This window comes from Camarhynchus parvulus, chromosome 2 (assembly GCF_901933205.1).
Source record: "Camarhynchus parvulus chromosome 2, STF_HiC, whole genome shotgun sequence".
Taxonomy (NCBI): domain Eukaryota; kingdom Metazoa; phylum Chordata; class Aves; order Passeriformes; family Thraupidae; genus Camarhynchus; species Camarhynchus parvulus.
The window spans coordinates 39,800,170-39,812,917 of NC_044572.1; the positions used below are offsets into that span (position 1 = coordinate 39,800,170).

A 12,748-nucleotide genomic window follows, 5' to 3' on the forward strand; every position below is an offset into this window, starting at 1 on the left:
TCCAACAGGAGGGGAGCACTAACATTTAAATGATTTCATTTAAACTATGAGAAATGAGCTGTTTTCTCTGAGCAACAGTAAGCAGTATCTTCATCTGGCAGGTGTGAGCTGGTAACCCAACTCATCCTATTTCATGAAACTATACTTCCTAGAAGTAGCGAGCAGAAGTCCTGTTCTGACCTTTAGTAAAGCTGTATTAAAGTAGGCTTTGTCACAACCCCTTATCCCTTCCAACCACCCATAGCTAACACAGAAAATTCAATTTCACAGCATCCTGAATAGAATTGGTTTGATGTTTCTCATGCCCACACCACCCCTAGCATTCCTCCTACCCTTCCTGAAGTGGCACCCACTGCCATTTAGAAAACAATATGTCTCTCTGTATGTCCCTATTTATTTCACTAACAGGTAGTAACTTGGTACTTACGAATATGAAGTCAGTTTATTCAAATCATTGTGCATATTGAAGGGATACACTTCTCCCAAATGGACAAGCTTTTCCAATGCCTCATAAATAAATATGATACATATGAGTGCTGCAAAAGCTTCCTCAGTAAATCGAGTGATGTAGCACACGAGGCTGCTGGCATCTGTGGCTACAAGCATGATGCACAGAAATGCAGTCCACAGACCAATGCTAGCTCGCAGGGAGAGGTAGGAAAGACCATAATCCCTGTGTGAAGAAAGAAATAAAAAGCATTAACTGAGTCAAAACCCACCTGTATTACATTCTACTTGAAAAGACACTGAGGCCAAGCTTTATAGGCTTTCAGCACTTTTCTCATGCTTGATATTAGCTCTGAAGGAAGCAGAAATTTTTTTGTCTCATCTCCCACCAAAGCAAAGCAACACTGCAAGATGTTTCTAGGACTGACGGTGCAACTACCTAGCTTGGGAAGCATCATGGGGATGGGTCTCTCCAGAGCTACCCAGATGGTTTCTCCTAGAGGGTAGATCCATCTCTGTTTACCCCTGCAGAAGCAAAGCCAACAACTTCACACAGTCAGAATATAATTTTTATTTGAGTCCTTGCCACTTCTTATCACTGATTTTCTCATTCAGGTTTGCTAGTGCCTCCCAGCTTTACCAAATCATATAAATTTCTCAGTCTCTTGCCACTGTATTTACCTTCATGGACATATACATTTACCGCACATCTGCTTTCAATCACAGCTATTTGATTGTAACAATTGTAACAGGCTAGAATGTTAAAAAAGTGCATCAAGTCAATAGAAACATCACTTACCTGCAAAATTTAAATAATATTTTTTCAAATACTAGAACTGGTCCTGTGCTTCCCAAGATAGTAAGAGGTTGCCCAGCAAAGAGAGAATAGGCAATCCCAGTTAATGAGGCTCCAAAGAGAGACTCTATTGCACTCTGTTTGGGGGAAAAAAAATGCTGTAACTTCGCCATCTTTCAGGTTAAAATTCAGCATCATATCTTCATAAACACAGCTTTAAGATGCACTAACTTAGAAACAAGACAAGATGCAAACACATTGCAATCAATATCCATGTTTGAGACAAGAATAACTTAACACTGTTTTGCAGTAACAATACCATGGACAAGATTTTGAAAACTTCACTCTTGAGAAACATAAAGCCATCCAAAACCATGAGAACAAGTTACTAGTCCTGCCAGCTCTGAAGGAAAAGCATACCAACAATTATACAAATTTACAAAAAAACCCCCAAAAAACTAACCTAAAACAAAAAAACCCCAAACAAACAAAAAAAAAGAAAATAGTTACTCGACATGTTGTTTACAGAAAGAATTAATGGTCTCTGTAAAGAAAACAGATATCTGTATTGCACCATACCTACAGTGTGCTGTATCAAACCTGCATCAGTCAACCAAGCATTACAAAAGAAAAAAAAAAAAAAAAAAAACAAGCTGACAGGCAAAGGTGCAGGGGAAATTACTGAAGAATATTGCTTTAAGTATACATGACACCAAAAATAGATGAGCAGTAAACCAATGTCCCACCTGGTAATGCATTTCTTTTCAAGGAATTAAGGTATCTACTTCAGTTCTTGAATTAAGTGTTTCCCTGTAATATTTTCTGCCAAAAATACCCAGTTACAATGTACCTCTAAAGAGAGAGGCCAGAATTTTAAATACTAGTATTATATTAAATTTACTTGAAAACAATTAATTACACCACCTACCACTATGAGAGGTCATGGATTACAGATTCCTGTAATGGAATTACAGTGTTCCTAGTGGAACTTTAAAGCATTTGCTATTTTGAAATTAGGTAAACCTAAGAAAACAGAATTCTTCAAACTTGAGCTCCAATTCAGGAAATCATCTGAAAATGGTCAAAATGATTTGCTGAACTGGGCTATTAAAAATGAAAATGAGTCCTTTGTTCATAACATTAAGAAAAAAATATAATTCCAGTCTTTCGTTCTGTTACCTTCAAATTAGTGTTTTTGGTTAGTCAATGCATTAACCTTGGGGCTCTCAGTCAGGGTGGCAGGGACAGGAGCACTGTGGAGGTGATGGCCTCTGAGAATGCGAGGGAAGGTTTCAAAGACAAACTGTGTACCTTACAATGTCAGCTACTGTGCTTGAACATGTGTGTGCAGTAACTAAATGTTTTATTCAATGATGCACACCAAGTATCTGAAGGCAGGAACAAACCCGCAAACAATTCCAGATAGCTAAAAGAAAGAAGGTGTTTGAGAATCAAGCTTTGAAAGGAGGGTAGTTTCATTATTATACATGTTGTACATTCAAAAGTTACACTGTCATTTCAGTAATCATTTTTTACATTTACAGTGGGAAAACCAGCACACAGAAAAGACATAATTGATTTCTGTATTTTCTATCAGCTTGAAGTGCTACATCAATAAACAAATATCTTTGTCAACAGCAATAATTGAAAGAAATAAAACAGTTAACTAAATTTTAATACAGTACAAGCTTAAAAATTTCATTAAGTATCAAGAAGAATTTTGTAACGTAAGTTTCAACAGCATCTTAGCATTTGTAAAAGACATGTCTGAATATATCCTTCCCTCCCATAAAAGGACAGAGCCTTGTTTCTTTGTGATAGATTTAAAAACAGAAAATACACTTCAAACTAGTTTCCTCATAAGCCAATTGACACTAAGTTACTAACACTGCTGATATTAAGTAATTCTTCCCTGCTTCACAAACTGCTGGTGAAAAGGTGTTGGTATTATCTACTGCCCAACATAACACTACCAAAATTTTGTACGCATATGGTTTACATTTGAATCATTTACAATGAAGAGTATTTTCTGCTGATAAACCTCAAACACTTTATTCTATTGTGAGCAACATATGTATTAGTACAAGCATAAACACATCCTGTCAGTTTCATAAATGGACTGCTGGCCACACACTGCAGGCATTATCATACTTGTAGGCCTACTACTCAAGGCCAGTACATATTCTTGGCTATCCACCTTGAGCCTCTGACTTTGCCTAAAGCAGGCCCAGTGGGATGGTGCACCTTTACTGCTATTTATTACTCTTAAGCAGCCAAAAAGAAGGCAATGCAAGCCTTTTCTCAATTCATGAAGCCATTCATCCAATAAGGCAGGATAAACATTTTTTACCTCCCCTGTGCATCTTCTCCTGTTCACATAGGTTCCCCACATTTTCCATAGCAATTACCTTTTGGGGAAGATCTGCTTTGGGGCAGGCTAATCAAGTGCTGTGGGTAAATTCTTCAAATACAAGTATAAATAAATGAGACAAATGCACACAGTGACTTGCCTCTGAAGGTCTAAAAGCCTGGCCGCTACCATTCTTTGTACTCACTATTCTGCCTTCTGTAGCTTCTCCCAGGAGCCCTCCAAAAGTGATTACAGGAGACATACAGGCACAGTATAGGAAAAGAATCGAGGCCAGGCACTGCAGGCTTAATGCATCCTTGAAGTCACTCAAGAAAAAAGGTGCTTTCCTTTTGATGTCAAGTATCAAACCACCAAAAAGCCTAAATAGGTGAGATGAAACTCGTCAAACTGTACACTAAAGGATTCTAGCTAGTTTAAAACTATGGGCTACACATGACTGCCAGTGCCTATTGCCGGCACAAATTAGCTATTTCATAATCCAGATTAAAGCATAACAATTAAAAATGTCAATGAGAATCTTATCTACTCCAAATTGGCAGTATTCCAAATATAATCAAGCAGGTTTCCCACATTTTTAAAAGCTGACTACGTTTTTTTTTAATATATGGGCTAGATACTGAAAAAATAACTTTGCAAACAATTTCACCTAAATGATGCTTAAAGTCAAATCTGTCTTATGATATTCAAAACAATGGAACAGAGAAATATGCAAAACCTCAACCAAGATCACTGCATTATCGCATTTCAATATTACCACTCCAACATACAGTTGTAGCTTTTTATTTAAATTCACTACATACATATGATGATGTCAATAAATAAATTTACGTCTATCATTTTTAACAGTGTTCCTATCTGGAGAACACAGATATTCCACTTAGTTCAGCTGGGTAAGTTATTACCAAGAATTTAAAAATCAATTTTAAAAAATATTAAGAGACTCCAAAATAATAAACACTAATTTGCATTTAGAAAAATGATTTTATTTTTACCTATTAAAAAAAACCCAAACACTCCTAAGAAAAAGAAAAGTCTTATGTACAGATAATTTTGTGAGCAGAAATGAACTTTTTAGCTCCACATACTGTCTACAAAAACAGTAGAAGGTAATTATAACAAAGCCACAATGGTAAAAATCAACACAAATGTTGTAAAGTCTTTCTTGCAAATGTATGAAAAAGATGCATTTGATTTAGAAGTTTATTATTCTGGGGATAACAACACTGTACATATACTCCAAAATTTTTCAGTTGATTTAATCTCTACTCTCATTTCAGATATTAAAGTTTAATCATAACCAGGTATTTCCAATGTTGGAGACTTCTTTAGCAAATATTTTAGAATTAACAGAAAACAACAGTAACTGAAAGAAATTCCTTCCATTTTATCTCTATAAGAAACCTGACCGAAACCCAAAGCTAACCAATACCAAACTACTTTGTGCCACTTTTCATTTCTTATTGTTCCATTTCATACACGCTTAATAAAACAGATTTGCACTAATGGAATTTTTTAGTACCTAGCCCAACACTGAAAATTGCATATTCCTGCTGTAATTACGATAATTGCAAGTTCCTGAAGATTAAAACTTAAAACCCAACTTTTAAAAGTCAGTTAGTTAAATTAGGCAGCATCTTATGTGAAATCCTTCGCAAATGTGTTGAGAAACATTGCCAGAGGCTTGAAAACACTTTAAGCAGAGTGGCACTTACAGGCAAGAATCCAACACTTGAAAAGGACAAAGGATGCGCTCTGACACTTGTACTGTAATTTTTTAATGTTTAAATGTCAATCATTAAGATGAAGATTTATGACTTTTATTTCTTTATGGAAGCTAGCATTTAGGGAAGTGAACACACCTTCCAGTTCTCTGAAGTTCAGGTCCAGCATGATGGCCTTCTTCTTTAAGACCCTCTCCTGTAGGAGTAGATCCATTTGGAAATTTAGATGCCTTCCTTTTCGCCTACAGAAGAGACACAGGGGAAAAAAAAGGAAAAAGGAAAAAAAAATACTTTGAGATTGTTTTTACACTAAAAAGTATAATTAAAAGAGAGTGTGCACAAATCCTATGCCTTCCACACTCTCTTTCATATTCCCAGCTCATCAGCAGTCCTGCATTTTCCAAACCAATCTTTTGTTAAGTACAGATGACTAGAACTGTACAACACCACCCAGAAGACCTTATTAGTACCTTGCACAACAGTATTCATCTTCCCGGTACCTACAAGAAATAGATTCCTGAAACACAATGAAACAAAGCCTAGATTTTCAACACACCGTGCAGGCTCAACCATGAGACAGGAATCTTTAGATACTTTTTTTCTTCAACCATTTACAGAGCAGAAACATTTAACATTAATCAGAAACTGACCTCTTTTTATGATACACACAGTATTTAGTTGAAATATAAATGAGAAATAATTCCCCTGCTGAGCAAGCTGCTTACCAGCTCCTCATAAATTTTTCAGCTGAGCCTGCCTTCCAAAAAACCCTGAGCCCAGCTTATTTTGGAAACAAGTTACATGGTAACCTCAGGCTACTCATGAATAGACTGCACTGCTGTTACCCCATTCTGTTCCACCCACTCTGCCAAACCACCACAGGACTTGACACCAATGTCAACCTTCTGAACAAAAAGCTCTGGTCTCTCCCCTGCTTTTGATCCTGGAGGCCCAAATTCCTTTAAGTTGTAAAGAGGGAGGAGAGGAAGAAAATCTCTCCAAGGACCCACTATCCTTAGCTCTCATTGTAAGCCTGCAATCATCACAACTGAGCAGTATGATCAATTTGTATCTATTTCATAAACATTCTATTATCAGTATATGCTACACAAAACACATTGAAAACTGTAATGAATGCTGCATGCAAACAGAAGTTCTTACAGTAATTTAAATATTCTTGCTGACCACCGCTAGACTACTCACAGAATTTGGTAACATGAACTCAAGTACAATTTCTCACCAATTCTTCCAGTTCCCATGTGAACTCATATCAGTATTTCAAAAGGAAATATTGTAAATAAAATTAACAGCATAGCAGAAAACTGATTAATGCCTTTTTCCCCTTTTTTTTTTTTTTTTTTTTGTAACTTAAATGAACAATCAACTTTTTCTTGCAAAATGGATGTGGGGACTTTCCTGATACCTTACAGCCATCTGGATAGGAGCCAGCAGTGTGGCCAGGTGGCCAGAAAGGCTAATGAGATCTTGGCATGTGTCAAGTAGAGTGTGGCCAGCAAGACAAGGGCAGTGATTGTCCCTCTGTACTCTGCAGCTCAAATCTATGTTCAGTTTAGGCCCCCTAACTCCAAGACAGACTGAACCTTTTTTTTTTCCTTTTACCTGGGAAGGAACATTTTTTGGTGGCTCAATTCGTATAGATGGATCCCACTCTCCCGGAGGCAGGACTGTCACTTGGTCTAAAAACTCATCAATTCCTGACAACAAATCATTTCGGTCTTTTGCTTTATAGGCAACATCATGGAAAACCTACAAGAAGAAAGTACTCAACACTCATTTTTATTTTATTTTTTCTGAAAGAGGAACTGATTATCATTATATAATGATTAAATTTGATTAAAAGGTATGGAAAATATTTTGTAGGTCCTCAAAAGTTTGGCTTTTACTTTACTTACATACTTTTAAATTAAAAACTACTGGTATGCACATTCCTATGGACCACAAGACATGGAAGTTTTATCTTCAAACTCAAAACTAATATTGAGGTAATTTCTAAAGTTAAATGAAAGTTAATCTTCAATTTTCAGGACATCAAGTTCAGGTACTATCGTCTGACTAATTCTGCCTTACAGCCATTGTACCACTATGCTGTGCTAAATCATGACAAAAAATACTTCAAATAAGCTTCAAACCAAACCACAAGCTTTTATTAAGAATAAGAATGCATTTTTGTACATCTACCTTAATTAAGTTTAGAAGACTGCTTAAAAAGCACATGAAAGCAATCCTACTAAAAAATCCTATACCATTTTATAGACTATTACAACATGAACTCCGGGATATATTTTATACACACAGAGGGAAAAAATGCTATTTTACTGTAAAACTGCTTGTAGAAGATGATTCTGAATTGTTCTGAACATTTTAAACCTGAACAGGTTTTCTCCAAATACCATTAAATCTGATCATTAAATCTTCTAATCTTAAAATTGATCTCTGAAGTCTACTCAGGTCGTTTTAGATCATCAAATAATTGATTTTTTTTTCTATTTCAGTGATCTAGAGTATTCCTAAAAATCAGATCAGCCTATCTAAAAAAGATCAGAAGCTGCAACTAAAGCTTTTAAAATTCAATTCTCACATTGAACAAAAACTGTATTCACAGACTTGTTACCAATTGCAAAATGACAAATTTCTAGTTTACATTACCAAACTTCAAATTGTTCTAGAGTAAAAAGTACTTGCATTTCTGCTAGATAACCTTAAAAATTATCAGCAATTCAGTAGGTGGCGCTCAATGTGAAGTCAAAAGTAAAACATCCTAGTTTTGCTCAGTAAGATGGCATCACTCTTAAATTAAAAGTCCTGGTTCCCTCCTGCGGTCTTTAAAACCAACAGGGCTCTAAGCACATGACTTCAAAAGGCTATTAGAATTCTTATTTTATTTCTTTGGTCTGGCTTAGATTAAAAAAAAAAAAAGCTATGATGACTCAATTGCATGCATTTTTAAAACTTTGTTTCCTAAGCACTTGCGCAGCTGCTTCTGTCCTTTCTGACATACAGTGACTCATACCAAATGCAGTTCTATTTAATAGTTCTGATAATGAATTTAACATAAAAATGAAATCTATACATTAAAGCCAAATTTTTTTTTCAGAAATACATTTAGGATTTCAAGATAGACAAGGAGGAAAGTTAATTTACCGTTATCGACTTCACGAACACAAAAAATAATTAAGTTTACAGTTCTTCATTTAACTAGTTTGAGGTTTTTTTCTTTAACCTACTACTCCAAATCATTTACTGAAATCAGTGGGTAAATACCTCATTCTAGACTTTAACTACAAGCATTTAAAACAGATCACTCACGTCATCTGTCATAAGTGTTGCTATTGATCGTCCAATTTCATGGTACTGTGGACATTTTCCTACTGGTCCCAACAACAAAAACAAAAACCTGTGGAGAAAGTAATACAGGTGAGTATGGCTGACTCCTCTGCATATATTCAAAAGGGGGTTTTTCATATTAATATTTAAAAGAAAATTTAGTGGTGAAGTAAAAATCCCATTTTTACCGCTTACGATCTTAAAAGACTGCTGCAACACTGTGAAAAGATTCAGCTTAAAGTCATTACTGTAGGGAACTCAAATCCTGACCCAAAATTACTCAGATACCTTCTTAATTAAGCCTAATTTTTCAACTTCTTGTTGAAAAAGACTTAAAGACTGCAGAAATCCACAGACTAGAGGTCAATGAATATTTCCCCTGGATTCTAAGCCTTTCTGACATTCCCAGTAGCAAAAACCCCCTAAATGGCAGCCTAGGAGCTCTATGACCTGTCCTACGTTCCCTGACGATCACCTTTTCCTGGGAGTTCAACCCCCTCACCTGCTGTGAGTGGCCATGGCACACAGAGGATGCACCTACTGTACTTCCTGCAGTACACTTGGGCATACTCATATAGTCTATCCTAGTCTTGGGTCAGTGGAAAGGAAGGGAACTTGGGTATCTGAACACCTATAAAAGCAAGTGACATTCTGGGAAGCTGATCCAATCTGGGGGTTGAGTCACAGCATATATTAGCAGATCCTTAGCAGATCACAGTAACAGTGCCTAACATAAAACTCATCAAAACCTTGAACAGGAATAACATTTTATAAATTCAAAAGGATACAAACCGAAGAGTGAACCTCAGTAATTTGTTTCACAATCTTCTTCCTATATTTCATGAAAATGACATTCCTAAGCACAACACATCTGAAAAAAGTAGCACTTTCTTTCAACTCATTGTACAAAGAGGTCACTTCCGTCTCCTCTGCAAGTTTACTACCCTAACTGAAAACAAGAGTGCATCTTAAGAATCCCAGTATGCTATTCCAGATCTGCAAGTCTACACCATTCTGAAAAACTTACGACAGAATAGATTCAGCTACAGTAATCAGTATGCAGAAATTTTGAAATTTCCCAAAAAACATTGAGTACTCCTGTCACTACTCTCCAAAAATTCTCACATATAAGTATTTTTGCCCTTCAATAGAGTGCATAAGCTGAAAATTGTGAAGATAAACAAACACTTTGAGCATTTTAAAACATTAAAAATCCACCAAAAAACATAAATACAAATGTATGGGCAAACACCACGGAACAGTCCAATACATCAATGTGCACAGAAAATGAAGTGTCATCCATGATGATTGATGAAATTATCTTCTGCCTTCATCATGAGACCTGTATTTTGATATTTTGAACATCTGTGGTAAACATACCCACAAGTATAGTGGTGAGATCCTTGGGACTGGGGGAGCAGGGGTGACTGCACCAGGTTGGATAGCATACTGCAGACTGAAAACTATTTCTCTATGTATTAGCTGAAGATTGACTACTCCAATGTCAATCATGTAGACTTGGGCATACGATAAAAAATTGGTTTTTCACCACCTAAGTCATTCATATCCAGAGCATTTGTATAACAAGAACAGATGTTCAGATTAGACAGACCTTCAGACTTAGCATGCTCTTCCCCACTATAGTTCCCTAGCTGTGTCACATCGAAGGGAACTATAATATCTCCATGCCCATCTTCAAAATGTCAACACAAACTTGGAAGACTGATTGCTTTTACTCCAAATCAACTTTCAGTTTCAAATCCTGCACTTGCTTAAGACAGCATCTTTACATGTACATAGATGTATATATGTAAGTGTGTGTGCATACAGAGATGCATTCAGAGAATTTTGTGGCAGATCTCATTCCTTCAAATTTTGCAGCAAATGACTGATATAATGTTAAACAAAACAAAACTTTTTGAGCTTAATACAGTGTATATAAAAATTTACATCTATTTGAGATCTTAAATATTATTATCTTATTGCATAAGTAAAGCCAGAATTTCCAGGCATTTATTTACCGTGTAGGAACCGGAACTTCTGTGAGACCCGAGAGAAGCACAGCAGGGGAGAGCCTCACAAAAGCAATAATAGGTCTTTCTAAAAAATCTACTTCTCCCACTAACACATTTGATGCTTCTGCTCCTGAAGGAATTTTCCTCATGAAGTTCATATCAACCTATTCATACAAAGATGAAACAAGTGTTTAATCCCTTACATTTCTTAGCAGAAATTCCATAACACAATTATGTTTATCAGAATTTACAAGACATTTATGCTACAAAGAAAAATTAAAAAGCAAATTAAATATCCCACAATACAGAAAAGACAAACACATTTAGAAAATGTCAGCCAGCCAGCCAGCCAAATAATAATAAACTATTTTCTATAAGTTAGAATTACTAACACCTAGTATATTCTAGAAGACTCCAAACTGCATAATCACCTTTCTAATATTATAGTGACAAACATTCTGTGATAGGACATAAATTAACAAAATCTATGCACAATTAAGTAAGGAGAGTTCATGTAATTACACACAGTTTCTAGAATGCAGTAAGTTATTTCACAGCCGTGTATTTCAAGTATGTTGTAATTTTGAAAAATAATTTGTATGTTCATACAAATCATAAAGAATATGATGGCTGAAAATCTTCACCTTCATTTCTGCACATAATTACAGAAGTGCATTAGAAAACGGTACAGGACATGAACTCTGTGTTCACATACACACACACACAAGCACCAGTGACACTGCTAGCTAGAGAACTTACAGATGGCCTCTTGAGTCCCACACCAAGTGTGCCACAACTACAGTGCCAGGAGGCTGACTCCTGTCCAACAGGAGACAAGGCAGGTGTACACAAGGACAGGCCAAGCAAAGATATATAAACTGTGACAGAGGAGCAGGAATATATGGCACCTGCCATGATTAGATCAGAACTACAGGGTAAGTTCACTTTCCTTAAGCAAAATTATTTAACTTGGCAAAACAATTTTATTACAGTCTTTCACAGTATAGATGACACTTCTGACTGAACTTTATAGTAACAGCCACAATGAAACTTGCCCAGCAAATTTAGATTATGAAAGAATTATATGAGTTTTACAGCAGACTTTTTACAAGGTTTCTTTTAGAAAGTGGTATTATGTGTTACTAATGACTAAGATGTACAACAGCTTTTGTAGAGGAAACTCATTATACATATAAAGCAAATTCTTCTTAAAAGCCCTCTTCACAAAAAAAAAATAAAGGAACCAACAAGAAGTTCTAGAAAAATAAGTTACAACACAATGTACAAAACCACTTTCATAAGAGCCTTAATAGCAGATGTGTAAATATCTCCATCTGCATGAGAAAGTACAGCAGCTGCACTCTTCTGTTACCAAAATACTGAGAAGCATTCCGCTGGGAAGAATTTTAAAACATGTGACACATTTAGCCTAGATCATATTGTGACACAAGTTATCTCTCAGTACCTATTTCATATGTACACTGGTACACATGTCTTAGTTGTAACTAAGGGGGAAGTTACAACCAGCACAGTTTTTGCTACATAGTTAACTGATGCCAAACACTAAGGTGTTTAATGTTACTTACCTTACTAAAATCAACAGTGCTGTTTTCTCTGCTTCCTCCTGTCCCAGTAGCTTTAACATCTCCACTTTTCCCAGTGTCCAAACTTCCAGGTGCTGACTGTGGAGATGCCAACAGCCCTAAATTAAAACAAAGGAGACAAGTTCAAAATGGTGCAGGAAATGAACTGAGTGTGCAACACTACCAAAACTCAATGTGGCAGCTTGCTTAACGCAAAAGTGCACATTATTCAGTAAGTGCCCTACATTAGTATCATAAATGCAACATTAACAAGTCACTGTGTTGTCAAAAAAAATGACATAATTAAAAAAATTAGGTATTGCCCCAAATGATGGCCATTTGCAAAACAGTCACCAGAAAACATCAGCTACTTTAATTGCAGAAAAGATAACTTCTGGCATTTTAATCATAACTGATTCAGTAGGTAGGATATAGCATCTTCACCGTACTAAGAAGTCCTTGGACACCAA

General features: G+C 36.0%; 1 protein-coding gene across 8 annotated transcripts in view; it reads right to left on the reverse strand.

Annotated features, from left to right (window-relative positions):
- SLC4A7 (solute carrier family 4 member 7) overlaps positions 1-12,748 on the reverse strand; it is a 93,683-nt gene that overhangs the window by 19,762 nt on the left and 61,173 nt on the right. For 5 of the 8 annotated variants that reach the window (XM_030943388.1, XM_030943387.1, XM_030943392.1 and 2 more), the window contains 8 exons: positions 12,282-12,397; positions 10,702-10,859; positions 8,663-8,750; positions 6,956-7,102; positions 5,474-5,577; positions 3,799-3,973; positions 1,247-1,380; positions 428-673 (listed from right to left, as the gene is read on the reverse strand). In XM_030943388.1, coding sequence (XP_030799248.1) covers positions 428-673; positions 1,247-1,380; positions 3,799-3,973; positions 5,474-5,577; positions 6,956-7,102; positions 8,663-8,750; positions 10,702-10,859; positions 12,282-12,397 — 1,168 coding nt within the window. Of the gene's footprint in view, positions 1-427; positions 674-1,246; positions 1,381-3,798; positions 3,974-5,473; positions 5,578-6,955; positions 7,103-8,662; positions 8,751-10,701; positions 10,860-11,454; positions 11,515-12,281; positions 12,398-12,748 lie in introns of all 8 variants that reach the window. The other 3 variants (XM_030943386.1, XM_030943384.1, XM_030943385.1) reach the window with 1 other exon arrangement.